At 46.6% G+C, this 16,184-nt stretch overlaps 4 protein-coding genes across 6 annotated transcripts in view; 2 read left to right on the top strand and 2 right to left on the bottom strand.

The window, feature by feature from the left end:
* Positions 1-16,184, top strand: part of CHRNE (cholinergic receptor nicotinic epsilon subunit) — a 143,416-nt gene that overhangs the window by 81,879 nt on the left and 45,353 nt on the right. The gene's annotated exons all lie outside the window — the stretch shown is intronic.
* Positions 2,129-2,854, top strand: CUNH17orf114 (chromosome unknown C17orf114 homolog). The gene is made up of 2 exons (XM_054575815.1): positions 2,129-2,201; positions 2,682-2,854. The coding sequence occupies exons 1-2, from the start codon at positions 2,129-2,131 to the stop codon at positions 2,852-2,854; spliced, it is 246 nt and encodes an 81-aa protein (XP_054431790.1).
* PSMB6 (proteasome 20S subunit beta 6) lies at positions 5,085-7,070 on the bottom strand. Its single transcript, XM_054575810.1, has 6 exons — positions 6,944-7,070; positions 6,473-6,540; positions 6,006-6,137; positions 5,761-5,890; positions 5,425-5,569; positions 5,085-5,301 (listed from the first exon to the last, which is right to left on the bottom strand). The coding sequence occupies exons 1-6, from the start codon at positions 7,043-7,045 to the stop codon at positions 5,159-5,161; spliced, it is 720 nt and encodes a 239-aa protein (XP_054431785.1). The 5' UTR covers positions 7,046-7,070; the 3' UTR covers positions 5,085-5,158.
* GLTPD2 (glycolipid transfer protein domain containing 2) lies at positions 12,181-15,468 on the bottom strand. The gene is made up of 5 exons (XM_054575814.1): positions 15,348-15,468; positions 15,176-15,240; positions 14,756-14,922; positions 14,086-14,649; positions 12,181-13,832 (listed from the first exon to the last, which is right to left on the bottom strand). The coding sequence occupies exons 1-4, from the start codon at positions 15,451-15,453 to the stop codon at positions 14,112-14,114; spliced, it is 876 nt and encodes a 291-aa protein (XP_054431789.1). The 5' UTR covers positions 15,454-15,468; the 3' UTR covers positions 12,181-13,832; positions 14,086-14,111.

Below are 16,184 nucleotides of genomic sequence, written 5' to 3'. Positions count from 1 at the left end.
TGGTTTTTGATGGTTGCAGAGCTCTGTGAATACAGTAAAAACCACTGAATTGTATACTTTAAAATGGTGTATTTTTATTTAATAAAGTTTCATTTTTCAAAATGTACAGCTGGTGGGACCTGTTATTCATGCATCTTCCTCAGCAGCTGGGGCCTCCCCACGGTTGGTGTTGCTGGTATAAATTACTGGAGCTCTGTGCTTTGAAACAGTTGCATGAGTCCTTTACTAAGGAGCTCCTGAAGGGCTGCCTAGGCCAAGGAACCAAGGCTCTTCAGTCTCCGAGACAACAGCTGGGGTTATAAGCTTATATTAATAGTTCAGAAATTCCTTACAGAGTTCGCCATATGTTGCTTTGTTTAATAAGACTTATGTTATTGAGCTCATCTCAAACTTTGCCTTTGGACCACTTCTTTTTGGCCTTGTCCCCAGATTTGTTCACTGGGTCTTTGTCTTTCTTGGCTGACTTTTGGGCATCTTTTTTCTTGTCCTCTAGAGCGTGATAGGGAAGCTCAAAGAGCAGCTGCCGCCACTGCAGCCTTGCTAAGATGTTGGGCGAAAGGTTAAACGTGAATTTTATGATGTGTGAAGTATCTCTTAATAAAACTGTTAGTACAAAAAACAGTTAATACATACAACATGGGTGAATTTCAAAAGCATTATGCTGAAAGAAGTCAGACACAAAAGAGTATTGCTATATGATTCCATTTATATTAAGTTCTGAAACAGGGAAAACCAATTTACAGTGTTGGAAATCAGGTCGGGGGAGGGGAAAAGACTGACTATGAAAGGGCACACAAGGGGACTTGGTAATGGAAATGTCTTATATCTTGATTGGGGTAGTGATCACATGGATGTATACACTTGTCAAAACTCCTAGAACAGTACGCTAGGATGTGTGCATTAAATTATACGTAAATTTTACTGGTGTGGCTCAGTGGATTGAGCACTGGCCTGCGAACCAAAAGGTGACCGGTTCAGTTCCCTATCAGGGCACATGCCTGGGTTTTCGGCCAGGTCCTCAGCTGGGGATGTAAGAGAGACAATGATGTTTCTCTCCTTCTCTTTCTCCCTCCCTTCCCCTCTCTCTGAAAATAAACAAATAAAATCTTAAACAAACAAACAAACAACAAAAAAACCCCCAATGATTTCTGTCTAAGGCAGTATAGTCAACAGAGCTTCCCGACCTTTCTCACCCACACCGGCGCACCCTCAGGGAACAATACAGCGCATCTTTACTCAAGGGCATTTACTAGAGGACTCGAAATGAGTCCTTGGTTAGGGTGCTCTGGACCTGAGGCTCCGAGCCCAGGTAGGCTCTGGCCACTTCTGCAGGCCTGGCTGAGGGCATCAATGCCTGGCAGGGACATGCTGGGGAAGCTCAGTGTGGTGGCAGAGTGGGCTCTGGGGTCAGGCTGATGGGAGTACGGCGAGTTCCTGCCCTACTGTCCTGCTGATAACTGCCTCCGTGACCCTGGGCGAGCTACCTAATCTCTCAGGGCGTCTGATTCCTCAGCTGTAAAATCACAATAGTCATAGCACTTGCCTCAAAGGACCGTTGTCATGAGAAAATAAGATGAGGTAACATGTACAAGTTCCTAGAATCTACCTGGCACAGGGAAATTAATCAATTGCAACTATCTTCATGAAAGGGGACAAGAGCTACCAGACTATTTAATGAGAACATAATATTTCTCTGACTAGTAAAGTTTCCTGTCCTAAAAAATTAGACTATTTCTTAAAATTTTATATCTTGGGAATTCTAAACTCTCATTTGGAAATACAAACGAACGCCCAGCAGTGTATAGGCTGTCTCCAAGCTGTCCAGCGTTGCCGTAGTGAATTTTCCTTGTACCTGTCTATTCCAACACCTCTGTGTCTGTCTCTGCCATGCCACCCATCCCATGAGGTTCAAGAAAGCCCCCAAATTAAGAGGGCACAAAAGGATAGGTGTTTGAGTGTGGTATCCCTCCACCCTCCTCTCCCCCTTCCATCTCCTGGCGCCTATAATCACCAGGCGGTCTGAGGCTAAGTGGTAGTTTTGCCCACAGTGGGGGGGCTTGGAAACCACACCCCTTCTCCTGAGGCCCTCCTGGCCGTTCCCAGCACCCTGGTCTCCTCCATTGTTGAGATGGGTCTCAAGAGGGCATGGTGTTTCCCATGGTGTAGGTGCCGGAGACGGCGAGGGACTGAAAGAGGAGCAGGTATGGGGGAGACTGAGGAAAAAGGGGGGCTGTCGGGCAAACAGATAAACAGCACTGGGAGAAAGGTAAATTCTCGCACCGGTGAAGGGAAAAGGATAGTCTGTCTCCCTGGATGGGAGGTGGGTCTATCACTTCCCCATAGAGCTGGCTAAATATTTTGCAGGGCCCAGTGCAAAATGAAGGGGGACCCCGTAGTAAAAAAATGATTAAGAATTTCAAGATGATGACGGCCGAGCGGTACACCCAGCATGGGGGCCCTTCTGAGTGGGGGGGCCCTTTGCAACTGCACAGGTCGCAGGCCAGTGAGGCCAGCCCTGCTCTCTCAACATCCCTCCTTTCTCTCCCTGCTGATGCCACCAACACTCCCCCAAGACCTCCGGATGTCTTCCCTGGCCTCTTTCCTCCTCACCGGGGGTGGGAGCGTTGGGGAGAGGAAAGGGAAACCCACACTCACAATTCTTTTTCCAACCTCCCTTTTAGGTCTGCATCCAGCTGCCCCTCCAGATCCAGATCCCAGTCCAGTTATAGCCCCCATTATGACTGAGGGAGGGGTACCCTCCCTAGGGTCCAGTGCTTACTTCAGCAGGAAAGCCCGGCTCTCCTTCCGCCACCAGCTGCATGACATAGCATCAGCCAATGACTCCACCATTTAAACAGGACAACCAGGGGCTGAACTTCCGGGAAGCCCTGGCAACCTTCCTTCCTCCCACTTCTCAGTGATCCCAGTTTCTGGCTCCCACAAGTCCCTCATGATCTTCTCATTAAATATATTCAGAGTTGCCAAGTGTTGTGTGTGTGTGCATGTGTGCTGGGGTGAGAGAATAGACGGGGCGCAGGGCTTGGTCCTGCGGCTGCGTGGGAAGTGCCGCGTTGGGAGTGTGGACACACGCATGGGCAGTCTGACGCAGGTGGTCTGATGCAGAGCCCGGTCGTGGCTGGCCTGAAGTTTGCCGAAATCAAGCTTCAGAGTGGAGTGTGGTGAGAGCCATTTGGAGAGGTTGAGGGCTAGGCAGGGCAGCAGATAGGGCTGACATAGTTATTCAGAGTATCAGGTGTCCACTCTCCACCAAGCACTGAGGATACATCAGTGAACCAAGCAGAAAGAATTCTCTCTTCTCACTGACCTTACTTTCTAGTAGAAGAGATAGACAATAACTAAACAAATAAGCCTGATATGAGAGAGCAGTAACTGCTGTTATGAAGAAAACTAAACAGGGTAACACGAGAGCCAGATGGAAGGGGTGGCGTTTCTTAGATTTCAGGTGGTTCCTTAGATAGGGAGAGCCTTTCTGATGAGGCGCCATTCAGAGCTGAGACCTGAGTGATGTGTCAATGTCAGTTCACCGGTTGTAACAAATGTACTGTTCTGGCGCAGGATGTTGATAGTGGGAGAGGCTATGCACGTGAGGGCAAGAAGGTATACAGGAAATTGCTGTATCTTCTGGCCAACTTGGTTGTGGACTTAAAATTGCTCTAAAAAATATTTTAAATCACGGGAAGAGCAGTCCCAGGCAACAGACACACACACACACACACACAGCAAGTATTAAGTACAAAACCTCTTTGGTTCCAGGGAAAAAAGCCAGTGACTGGAGTGTCAAGATTGAGGGGAACTGTTGGGTCTTCTAGGCCATGGTAAGGGGCTAAAATGTTACTCTAGATAGAATGGTAAGACACTGAAGAATGTTAAGCAGGGAAACCGCATGATTTCACTTACATTGAAAGATCCCTTTGGTTGCTGTATGTGGAAAGATTGTAGAAGACCAAGTATAGAAGCAGTAAGGCCGTGTAGCAGAGGAAGTTGCCATGTTCCAGGCAGGTGATGGTGCTTGGCTCGAGAGTGCTGTGGAGCTGCTGGGAGGTAGATGGATTCTAGATGAACTTTTGAAGAGTTTTTAGGACTTACTGTTAAACTGAATGTGGAGCATAAGGGAAAGAGAGGAATCAAAGATGCCCTGAGATAGGGAGGACCAGGAGAACAGGTTTTACAGGAAAATTGTTCTCTCTTGGTTATTTTAAGTTTGAGGTACACATTTGGGGATCAAGATCCTTCTCTGTGCCTCTTCACTTAATCAGGACTCCACCCGCCCTCACCTCCGAAATCCTATAGGGCAAGACTATCTTCTAGAACGTTTTCAAATGTGACTTATACAGTTCCCTGATGCATAGTGGGGAGAAAAAAAGATTGGGGCAAGACTGCAAATGTTGGGCACTGTCAATGAACACCACTGAGCACTTTTAGGTCCCTGGCTTACGTGAGGACAGCCTTGGGGGGCCAGAATGCACTCTCCTCCTCCCATCCAAGGGGCTAAAGACTGGATTATCATTACATGCTGCACGGGAATAGTGGCTTCCAGAGCTGGCCCACAGAGCTCCCAGTGGCTGCCCCCTCCCACACAATGTCCCTTTGAAACTCGTCATTAACAATGTCCACCTTCTACCTTTTTCCCAAAAGCCAAGGAAGTCACACTGCTGCTCCAGACAAGATGAGATGACGGAGGCGGGGCGGGGGGGACAGGACATGAGCCTGGGTCAGAGATCTGGAGTCCTTTTGGCCTCCGGGCCAGTAGCCAGCCATAATGACAGGTAGAAGGCAGGCTAAGGGGAAGTGACCTCAGCTTTAGTTCTACCTCAGGCTTGAAGAGGGTGTGGAGAGGGTCATTTGTTGGTAGTTTCCATATCAACCACACTCCGGTTTCACCAGGATCTAGATATAGCAGAGGAAAGGTAACATGGGGAAAGATGGCCTGAAGAAAGAAGTTTGAAAATCACCCTCGTAAAGGCTCATCTTCAATGCCTTCACTGCTCAGAGCAGTGGTCTGTACAAACTTGACCAGACAAATCTGGGCTTGAAGTCCCAAAAAGAACCCAAAGCACACAGGCTCCCTTTGACAAACTTTTTATTGACTTTTGCATCAGTATGGGATGTCTCTTTTTGTATCTCAGAATCCCAGGGTTCAGGGAGGTGGTAAAGTGGCAATGGTGAATTTGGGGATCTGGTCTCCCAAAAGTACCTGCCGCTCTACCCCTGATTCTTCTATGGATGCCAGGCGGATCACCCCTCCACTGGAGCCGTCCCTCTCCATAGCCAAAGCGAGAGCTGTGGATAAATGAAAGTTGTGGATCAGAATCAGATGCTGGGGTCACTGCAAAGAATGATGAAAGTTGGCCTGGTTTGGTTATGGGAGCTGGGACTCACAGGCCCAGAAACCCAAGTTCTCACCATTAGCAGTGAATTGCAGACACTCGTCCTTAGTCATGCCTTCCCGGTAGGTAGCATCGACATAGCCATAAATATAGGAACTCCCGGAGCCTCCAATGGCAAAGGACTGTCTCACCATCATACCCCCCATGGGCACTGAGTACACCTGTCAGGTAGAGGGAGGACAAAGAGTCACCAGTTGTACTCTCCCCACAACACATGTACATTCACCTGTCCACTGTAGCATTGATCTGGGGAAAGTTAATAGTGAGGCAGAGGCTGGAAAAAGAAACTGGCTGGGGTGGCGAAAGAATCGAAGGCATGGTTCCAGTGCTCTGGGGGCGCGGCGTATCTGACCTGCCCTCCTTCTTGAGGGTCCCAGCCTGCAATGATGATTCCTGCCATCAGGTCCTCCCGGTATCGGTAACACATCTCCTTGAAGAGGCTGGCTGCCGTGTGTACCAGCGGAGGCTCGTTCAGCTCGATGCTAGAGGATGAGGGGAGTTACAGAGAAGGCAGTGTCAGGATCTGAGAGTCAGACCATTTAGCTCCTCAGGTCCCAACTCCCTTCAGGTACTTGTTTCTCCCCAGCCCACAAGCACCTGTGGAAACCAAGCTGATAGGTAACAGCATCAGCGACTGCTTGGGTGTCCGCTGCGGAGCCTGAGCGGCAGCAGAAAATACGATCATGTATAGGGGTCAGCTTGTCAGTCACTCGATTGGCGATGTAGGACCTGGCAGAATAGTGGGAATGGCAGAATAGTGAGGCAAAGGACCCTACTTGTTTCCCACCTCCATCCCATTACTGTCCACTGTCTCAGACTTCAGTGAGAACTGATTTGTTATTAGTTCTCATCCAAACTGAAGCAGGCTGAAGAACAGACTTCTGCAAGAATTTCACCTAAGGGTGAGGGGAACACCGAAGTGGTAGAGGCTGGCACAAATCTTTATCTCCAGGGAGGGAGGAAACCTCCCTCCCACGGCTGTCTGTAGAGGGCAGGGATGGGTTGGCAGGCAAGGAAGGGAGAGAGAGATGGGACGACCTTTCACAGGTGTGTCCTGAGCTCACCCAGTGGTTGTTCTGGAATCGGCCCCCAGAACCACGCCCCCGTCAAATTGCACAGCCATGATAGTGGTCTGGGAAAAAGGAGAAAGGGGTGAGTCTGGGCCTGTGCACATTCTCCAACACACACAAATCTCAATGACCCCTCTACCCAGTCCCTAAAGTCATGCATCACTAACCTACTGTCAAATCTCAGAAGGGCCTCAACAACCCACAAAATACCAGAATTCCAATCCTCAAATCCTCGAGTCCATCCCAGCTTTAAGCCTGCATCCCGCAAGATTTCAGAACTCCACGCTTCTGCCTACCTTCCACATCCAATCACGAAATTACCACACGGCATCCCCAGGATACCTCTCCTCTGCCTCCAGCACAACAGAGACCACCACCCGCCCCAGTTCTCCCAACACACTCAGGCCTATCCTTCTATCGCATTAAGGCTTGTTTACAACTCCTGGACCCGGAATCCTTCCTCACCCCTGTGGAGACTTCTCGGTTTTCCCAGTCGGGGGTAAGGGCCTCCGGCCCCCAGGCTGGTGCTGGGCCCGCTCCTCTAGCAGATACTAAGGCGGCCGCCATCTTTCTCCTCCGGCACTGCCACAAAGCAACTGTCGTAAAGCGCTCTGTCACTCCCTTTAGTAGGGCTCTGAGGCCTTCAGGCGGCGAAGCTAGGCCACGGTTGTAAAGAAGTGTCTTTTGCGACAGTGAGCGCTTGATGGCAGCATGGCAGGCTAATAAGCAAACACAAATACCCAAAATATTCAGCAAGGACTGTGTTTCCTATTGGACTGTGGTGTACTACTGTATCTGTTCGAAGTTGCAATTCAAAACGTCTTCAAGACAGGCTTGAGCCTCTGACTTACAGTGTGCATGCTATGTTTTCACTTCTCTTAGGTATATACCTAGGGGTATGTACTGTGCCAGGCGTGGAATGGGTGGGTCACATAGTAACTGTTTAACATTAGAGGGACTGACAACTGTTTGCCACAATAGCTGTCCCATTTTACATCCCCACCAGCCATGTATGAGGATTCCAATTTTTCCATATCCTCACTAATTGTTATTTTGTGTATTTTTTTCTTTTTTAAACTGTTATTTATTTATTTATTTTTAGAGAGAGAAGTTGGGGGAAGAAAGAGAGGGAGAGAAACATGGATGTGGGAGAGAAACATCGATGGGTTGTCACGCACATGCTCCCAGCTGGGGACCTGGCCACAACCCAGGCATGTGCCCTGACCAGGAATCCAACTGGCAACATTTCAGTTTGCAGGAGGATGCCCAACTGGGCCACACGAGTCAGGGCATTAGGGTGTATTTTTACTTTAGCCATTCTGGAGGGTGTGAATTGGTATGTTGTGGGTTGGTTGGTTGGTTTGTTTTGCATTTCCCTGATTAGTGTTGTTGATCCTATTTTCATTAGCTAATTGTCCGGTTGTATATCTTGTATATCTTCTTTGGAGAAATGTCTATTGAAGTCCTTCGCCCTTTTTTAAAATTTGGTTATTTTGTCTTGGCTGGTGTGGCTCAGTGGATTGAGTGTCGGCCTTCAAATCAAAAGGTTGCCAGTTCAATTCCCAGTCAAGGGACATGCCTGGGTTGCAGGCCCGATCCCCAAGGCGATCAATGTATCTCTCTCTCATTGATGTTTCTCTCTCTCTGTTTCTCCTTTCCACTCTCTCTAGAAAGTAAATAAATAAAGTAAAATAAAATAAAAAGATTGGGTTACCTGTTATTGAGTTTGTAAGAATTCTTTTTTAGGCTGAATTTTTTTATTTATTGATTTTTTTTTTTTAGGGAAGGAGAAGGGATAGAAAGAGAAACATTGATTTCTTGTTTCACTTATTTATGCATTCATTAGTTGATTCTTTTTTTTAAAAAAACATTTTATTTATTTCTTTTTAGAGAGAGGGGAAAGGAAGGAGAAAGAAAGGGAGAGAAACATTGATCAGCTGCCTCTTGCTCACCCCCAGCTGGGGACCTGGTCCTGCAACCCAGGCATGTCCCCTGACTGGGAATCAAACCAGTGGCCTTTCGGTTTGCAGGACAATGCCGAACACACTGAGCCACACCAGCCAGAGTTCATTAGTTGATTCTTGCATGTGCCCTGACTGGGCATGGAACTTGCGACCTTGGCTTATCAGGATGCCACCCTAACCAGCTACCTGATCAGGGCTCTTTTTTATATTCTGGATATTAGACCTTTTTTAGGGACATGATTTGTAAATATTTTCTCCTGTGGATTATCTTTTCACTTTCTTCATTGGTGTCCTTTGAGGCACAAAGTTTTAAATTTTGATGAAGTCCAGTTTGTCCGTTTCTCCTCTAGTTGCTTGTGCTTTTGATACCAAAGAAACTGTTATCTAATCCAAGGCTACAAAGATTTGCGATGATATTTTCGCCAAAGAGTTTTATAGTTTTAATTCTTATATTTTTAGGTCTATGATTCATTTGAATTAATTTTTGTGTTTGATATGAAGCAGGGGCCCAATAGTCATTCCATTTTTTAATTTTTTAAATTTATTAATTTTAGAGAGAGGGGAAAGGAGGAAGAAAGGAGAGAAGCATCTATATGAGAAACATTGATCTGTTGCCTCTCTCTGTACATTCCCCAACCGACCAACCAACCGGGGACCAAACCTGCAACCCAGGAATGCGGCCTTTTGCATTTCAGGACGACACCCATCCAGCTGAGCCACAACAGGGCCAGTAGTCATTCTTTTGCATATGGATATTCAGTTGTTCCAGCACCAGTTGTTGAAAAGACTATTCTGTCCCTTTTGAATGGTCTTGGTGAAGCCGGAGGATAACCGGATCTGGGGCTCATGCTGCCTGTCACTGCTCTGTGAAAAATGCAGAGACAGATACTGGATTGTAATTGCGCTTTTATTAATACCAAAGGCTAGCAGTCTGAGAAAGTGGTGGGTTAAAACCCTAACATCTACGTTACCTCAGACTTTTAGAAGCAAGTTTATATAGGGGAAACCTGGGAATTTGGGAGGGGGAAAGTCCTAGGGGGAGCGCAGACTTGCAGACGTGCCTTTTTTCTTGGAGGGAGAACTGCCGGGGGAGTCATGCAGCTTCTTTCCGAACTGGCTCCCTCTGTTCTGGTGTTATCTCGCTGTTTGCGTTAGCATTCCTCCCTTCCCAGGACACCCAGGCCAGGGAGGCTTTGTATTCTCTGGTTAGGGAGGAGAGGTATAAACCACTTGCTCTCAAGTATCCATAGTTAGAGGAGATAAGGTCTTGCAATTCACCAGCTGGCTGTAAATTGCTCAAACTGTTTGGCCCTGTTTAATTTTCTTGTCTCAGTTTCCCCATTCCACTTGTCCAAGAATTTTCCTAGCTTCTTACTACCCCACCTCATTGGCACTCTTGTGGGAAATCAACTGACCATGTGTATAATATAGGCTGATTTCTCAAAAGAAACCTTGCAGGCAAGAAGGGGCTGGACAAAAGTATTCAAAGTCAGGAAAGGCAGGGGCCTACATCCAAGATTACTCTATTCAGCAAAGAACGGAAGGGCAGATGAAGTGCTTCCCAGATAAGGTGAAGTTAAAGGAGTTCATCATCACCAAGCTATATAATTATATGAAATGTTAAAGGGACTTATCTAAGAAAAAGAAGATAAAAAACTATGAACAGTTAAATGACAACAAACTCACAACTATCAACAACTGAACCTAAAAAAAAAACAAGCAAAAAAAAAAAAGAACTAAACCACTAGAACAGGAACAGAATCACAGAAATGGAGATCAGAGGGGGAAGGGGAGAATGAGGGAAAAGGTGCAGGGCATAAGAAGCATAAATAGTATGTACAAAATAGACAGGGGGAGGTTAAGAATAGTATAGGAAATGGAGAAGCCAAAGAACTTGTATGTATGACTTATGGACATGAACTAAGGCGGGGGATGGGGGAGAAGCTGGTGGAAGGGGGGTGCAGGGAGGAGGAGAATAAAGGGGAGGAAAAAAATGAGACAACTGTAACAGCATAATCAAAATATTTATATTAAAATATATTGACAATTAAAAAATTTTTTAATTTATTTATTGATGAGAGAGAGAGAAAGGGGGAGAGAAAGACACTGATTTGTCGCTTTCCTTATTCATGAATGCACTCATTGGTTGTTTCCCCGAATGTGCCCTGACTGGGGATCAAACATGCAACCTTGGTGTATCAGGAGGACAATCTAACCAACTGAGCTACCCATCCAGGGCGAACATGCGTATAATACTTTTTATATGTGGTTTGCTAATATTTTCTTGAAGCATTTTTGCATCTCTACTCACACAATATATCAATATATTGGTCTGTAGGGTTTTTAAAAAATATCTTTGATATGAGAGTAATATTGGACTCAGAATAAGTAGGGGAGTGTTCCTTACTCTTCTATTTTTATAAGAGTTTATGAAGGATTGGCATTAATTTAAAAAAAACATTTAGTAGAGTTTATCAGTGAAAATATCTGGTCCTGGGCTTTTCTGTGTGGGAAGTTTTTTAAAAATTTTTATTTATTTATTTTTAGAGAGAGGGGAAGGTAGGGAGACAGAGAGGAAGAGAAACATCAATGTGTGGTTGCTTCTCCTGCGCCCCCTACTGGGGACCTGGCCTGCAACCCAGGCATATGCCCTGACCAGGAATTGAACCAGTGACCCTTTGGTTCACAGGCCAGTGCTCAATCCATGGAGCCACAATAGCCAGGGTGGAGGATTATTTTGATTACTCACTCAGTCTCTTTGTTATAGGTCTTGTCAGATTTTCTATTTATTCTTGAGTCAGTTTTAGTAGTTTATGTCTTTCTACAAACTTGTTCATTTCTTTTAGGTTATCTAATTTGCTAGTCTACAATTGTTTATAGTATTCCCTTATAATTCCTTTTATTTCTGTAAAAGTCACAGTAATGTCCTCTTTCATTCTTGATTTTAATAATTTGTTTTCCATCTTTTTTATTGGTCTAGCTAAAAGTTTGTCAATTTTGTGATCTTTTCAAAGAGCGAACTTTTGAATTAGTTGATTCTCTCTATTGTTTTTCTATTTTCTTTTTCATCTATTTCCACTCTGTTCTCCATTATTTTCTTCCCTTTGCTTATCTTTAGGTTTGATTTGCTTTCCTTTTTCTAGTTTCTTATGGTGGAAAGTTAAGCTATTGATTTAAGATCTCTTTCCAAACTTTTTAATATAAGCATTTACATCTAAAAACTTTCCTCTGAGCACTGCTTAGGCTGTATCCCTAAGTTTTAATATGTGTTGTTTTCATTTTCACTAATCTCAAAGTATTTCCCCTGAATTCTCCTTTGACACATTGGCTTTTTAGGAGTGTGCTATTTAATGTCCACATACTTGTGAATTTCTGAAATCTCTTTTGTTATTCCTTTCTAATTTCATTTCATTTTAGTTGGAGAATATTTTGTGACTTCAATCTTTTTAAATTTATTGAGACTTTACTGTGGCCTAACATCTGGTCTGTCCTGGAGACTGTCCCATGGGCAGTTGAGAAGAACGTGTATTTTGCTGTTATTTTGTGGAGTGGTTCTCCTATGAATCTGCCATACTTTTTCTACATACTGCAGCTGCAGCTGAGTTTTTGAACTGAAACTATGATCCAGACAATACTCTGCTTAAAATCAATGTTTGAGATAGAGTCCCATCTCTGTAAAATAGTTTATAAGGCCCTTTGTGAACACACTCCTATCCACTTGACAAGAATCAAACCTCCTTTTTACTTTGAAAAATTTTATTGTAGTAAAATATAAATAGCATAACATAAAATTTGGCATTTCAACCATTTTTGTGTACAATCTAGTAACATCGAGTACATTGACAGTGTTGTGCAATCCTCTTCTTTTCTTTTTGATTCTCTTGGCTCCTGCCATCTGAACTATTTTTAGTCCTCATGCATTCACTCAACAAGAAACTATTAAATGTCTACTAGATACCAAGCACTGTTTGAGGCACTGAAGGTACATCAGGAAACAAAATAGACAGAAAATTCTAGCCCCGTGGAGCTTACATATATAGGGTGAGAAAACAAAACAAACATTTATAATATGTTAGAGAGTGAACTGTATAAGAAGAAAAAAAAGCAAGGAAGGGAGATAGGAAATGTGTGTATGTTGAAATTTTAGGAAGGATAATCAGGAAAGGTCTCACTGAAGAGACATTTGATAAATGTCTCTTTTGGTAAAGACCAAAGGAAGTAAGGAGGGAAGTCCTTTGTTTAGTTGCGGTGGGAAGAGCATTATGGACAGAGGGGAGAGCAAGTGCAAAGGTTGAGGCAGAATCAAATCTGACATGTTCAGTGAATATTGAGGAGGTCAATTTGGCTAGTGCAGAGTCAGATCAGGTAGGACCCTTATGAAACTTTTTGTTATTCTGAACTGAAAACATAATCCAGAAAATTTCCTGCTTACATATTTTTTTTTCCATCGGAGTGCAATAAGAAGCCATTGGAAGGTTTTGAGCAGGGAAGCAACATGATATTAACTCCATTTTAAAGAATCATTTTGGCTGTTCTATTGAACATATACTATAGGGAGGCAAAGCGTGGGACTGAGAAACGATTACAAGGCCGTTGCAATTATCTTGGTGATAAAGTTGGCGTGACAAATGTGGTAGTAGAGGAGATAGCAGGAATGATCAGATTCTGACAAATGGGATGTGGGTGCAATGAAATAGAAACAAGAGAGTCAAGATGACTACAAGGTTTTGGCATAAAGACCTGGAAGAATGGAATTGTGATTTACTCAGATAACAAAGACAAAAGGAGTATTTTGGGAGGAGAGTGTATCAGAAGTTTTGGGCATGTTAAGCTTGTAATGTCTAGTTGAAATCCAAGTGTAGATGTTGAATGAGGAACTATATAGATAGGATTCTGGAGTTTAGGGGAAAGTGGTTGGAGTTATAATTTGGGAGTTATCAGTGTATGAAATGGCTAAGCTCTTTCGTGTTCACGATCGTCGTGGGAGTGGCTGAAACGTAATTTAATAAAGACACATACTGAGCTGAGCTTCTGCTTGGTGTGAGGCACGATGCACCGGTTTTAGGTTTCGGTAGTTGACAGAAGAGGTTGCCACTTATTCATAGAGACAAAGAGCACAAGAAGAGGTGAAGTTTTTGGAGGATGCGATTGGATCCCAGTTGAATGCGTTGCATTCGCGGTGTCTGCGGAGGTGTCCAGGATATATTTGGCTTTATGGGGCTGGAGCTCAGGAAACAGGCCTGGGCTGGCGACTTGGCAGGTAGTTGGCAAGGGAAGCCATAGGAGTGGTTGAGATAGCCAAGGGAAGCATGAATCTTTCTCGGCTGCCAGGAACACGGATGATACATCTTCCCAGAACCATTTATTTTTCTGTGTCCCTTAAGCGCCTGCTGGCATCACAGAAAACCCCCTTAATCCACGGCTACCAAAGGATTCTTTTTATTGCCCAAAACTACTTTCTTCTGAGGACTTCGGCTAGAGGGAGGAGCTGAAAAGCTCCACCCCACCGCAGGAGCCCCCGAAAGCGAGTAACGTCACCAAACGGGCGGGCTGTCCGGTGCCCGCCCCCGGCTCTGGAAGCCGGCGCACACCACACGACCCCGAGCTAGTGCAGCTCTGACCCCGCCCCAGGGCGCTCCTTACCAGCGAGTCGCGGCCCACTGCTGGCCTTAGGCTAGCTGGAGCAGGCCGCCCTCGGCCAGCAAGCATTGGGTCCGGTTGTAGACGTCCTCCAGGGTGCCCGCGGCGCGGACCACAGCGGCCCGCGCCGCCTCCTCTCTGGTTCCCGGACAAGCCAGCTCCAGCAGGCGGCCGCGACCAGGGAAGGAGAGGAATGCGAGGCGGACGGCCTGACGGACCAGCCAGTGATGGTGCGGGGCCAGGACAGTGTTGTAGGCGTCGTGGCACTGCTCGCCGGCACCTGGGCCTCCGAGCGTGCCAGTCGCCACCCGGTGGAGGCAGAGCTGGGACCAGCGAAGCGCTCGGTGCAGCAGGAGCGCTGTTCGTGAGCCGGAGGACCTGGTAGAGTCTCGGGGGCCGATCCCAGGCAGCTCCAGCAATCCCGCCCGCCGCTCCCACGCCACCATGGCCGCCAGAGACTTATAGTGCGCGGCTTCTGGGCCGTGCACCCGAGCCTCAAGGGCTGTTACTTTGGTGAAGGCCTCGCCTGTGGCAAAGGCGAAGATGGAGCCGAAGGGGGTTAGGAACCTGTGTATTTGGTGGTGGGAGGAGTGAGTGGGATGGTTAGAGAGAGGGCGAGGGAGCCAACGGAGGCGGGGACTGGATGGGGGGAGGGGTGGGGAGAGGCACTCACTTGATTAACTCCCTCCATCCCGCCAGGTACTGCGACAACTCCACATCCCCTTCGGGGTTCAGACTAGCGCGAAAAGGCTTTATTATGCGGCCCAGCATCCCCTGGGGGCCCAGACACTGCGGCTCTTCTCGTTCGGGGGCCTCCAGGGATCCCGACTCTTGCTGCACCTGGGGGAGTATATTTGGGGGGGACGGGAGCAGAACCCCTAGACTGTTGGGCCTTCTTCGCCAAGCAGCCCAGTCGGGCTCTGAAGAAATCGTTCTTAAGGTCTAGCTGGTGTCCCTCCTGCTACACTCTCAGCTTCTGTCAGGAGCGGGGATACAGGAAGGAGGGTCTGCTCTTCAGCAGAGTCAGGCTGACTGCATTTTCCCCTGTTCAGGGTCCCACTTGAAGCTCCCGGTCCCCCTGCCCCGAGCATACCTGTAAAGACGGCGGTCCGTCGGCAATGCAGAACAGTGCCCCAGATGAGCAGCCTGAGAGGGCACCTGGTGAGAAGTAAGGAGGAGCGGTCAAGGCTCGAAGAGGGGGCTTAGGTCCCAAGGACCTGGATTCCTGGGTTCCTCCAGAGGAGGTGAGGCGAGAGGCCACTCACGTAGGCTCCGAGCACAGAGATAAAAAAGTAGCAGCGCGAAGATGGCTAGAGGAATTGTACGGCGGAACCAACGCCGGGGGACCTGTGGAGGCAGCGCGACCCCCATGGCTGGCTGGGACCACCAACCACACACGGGCTCCTACCCAGTCCTGTCCCTCCGCTTCCGAGAAGGAAGAGGAGCCCGCGGTGCACTGAGGGGCAAAGGTTAATAATTAATCTAAGGCCCCTTCCCCTTTGCCCTTTGCCCCAGAGGGCAGCATCCCAAGGATGAGAAACTAGATTAAAAGGGTCTGGGAAGTTTGGCGGCACTGACACCTCTATATTTTCCTTCCCTTTGGGGCCAGATTGTATTAAGAGGCAGCCTGGGTATTGGGAAGGGAGGTTGCGGTGAAAACGAGCTCTCCTACTGAGCAATGGTGTGGGTCCTAAGTTAACTCTGGGCTTGAGTTCCTTCCACTGTAAATTGACGATAATAATAGGTACTTTGCGAGGATTAAATGATAATGTATGTATAAACACTGTAAATGGAAAAGCTCACCGCAATTGCGCCATAAATCTTACCTATTAAGTTCAAGCATGGGGCACTTGGGATCCAGGGAACACCCACTTCCAAATTCGCTAACTTATCCTGCAGGACCTTGTCTTGATCTGGATGCATGACATCTTGATTATATACCTTGGGCTTTATCGTTTTACATTTTTTTGTGGTGTAATTTTTTAAACTGAGGTTGATTCCTCAATCATTTATCAGACCAACTGTTTTAAACTACTTCCACATGCCAGGCCCCGATTAGGCATCAAGAAGACAAAAAAAGTGCCTTCGTAGAGCTCAGGGTC

Source organism: Pteronotus mesoamericanus, unplaced genomic scaffold (assembly GCF_021234165.1).
Source record: "Pteronotus mesoamericanus isolate MK-2021 breed Mesoamerican mustached bat unplaced genomic scaffold, CSHL_Meso_final contig_317, whole genome shotgun sequence".
Lineage (NCBI taxonomy): Eukaryota > Metazoa > Chordata > Mammalia > Chiroptera > Mormoopidae > Pteronotus > Pteronotus mesoamericanus.
Note: the sequence above shows the minus strand (reverse complement) of the source record. Positions and strands in the feature narration are given on the sequence as shown.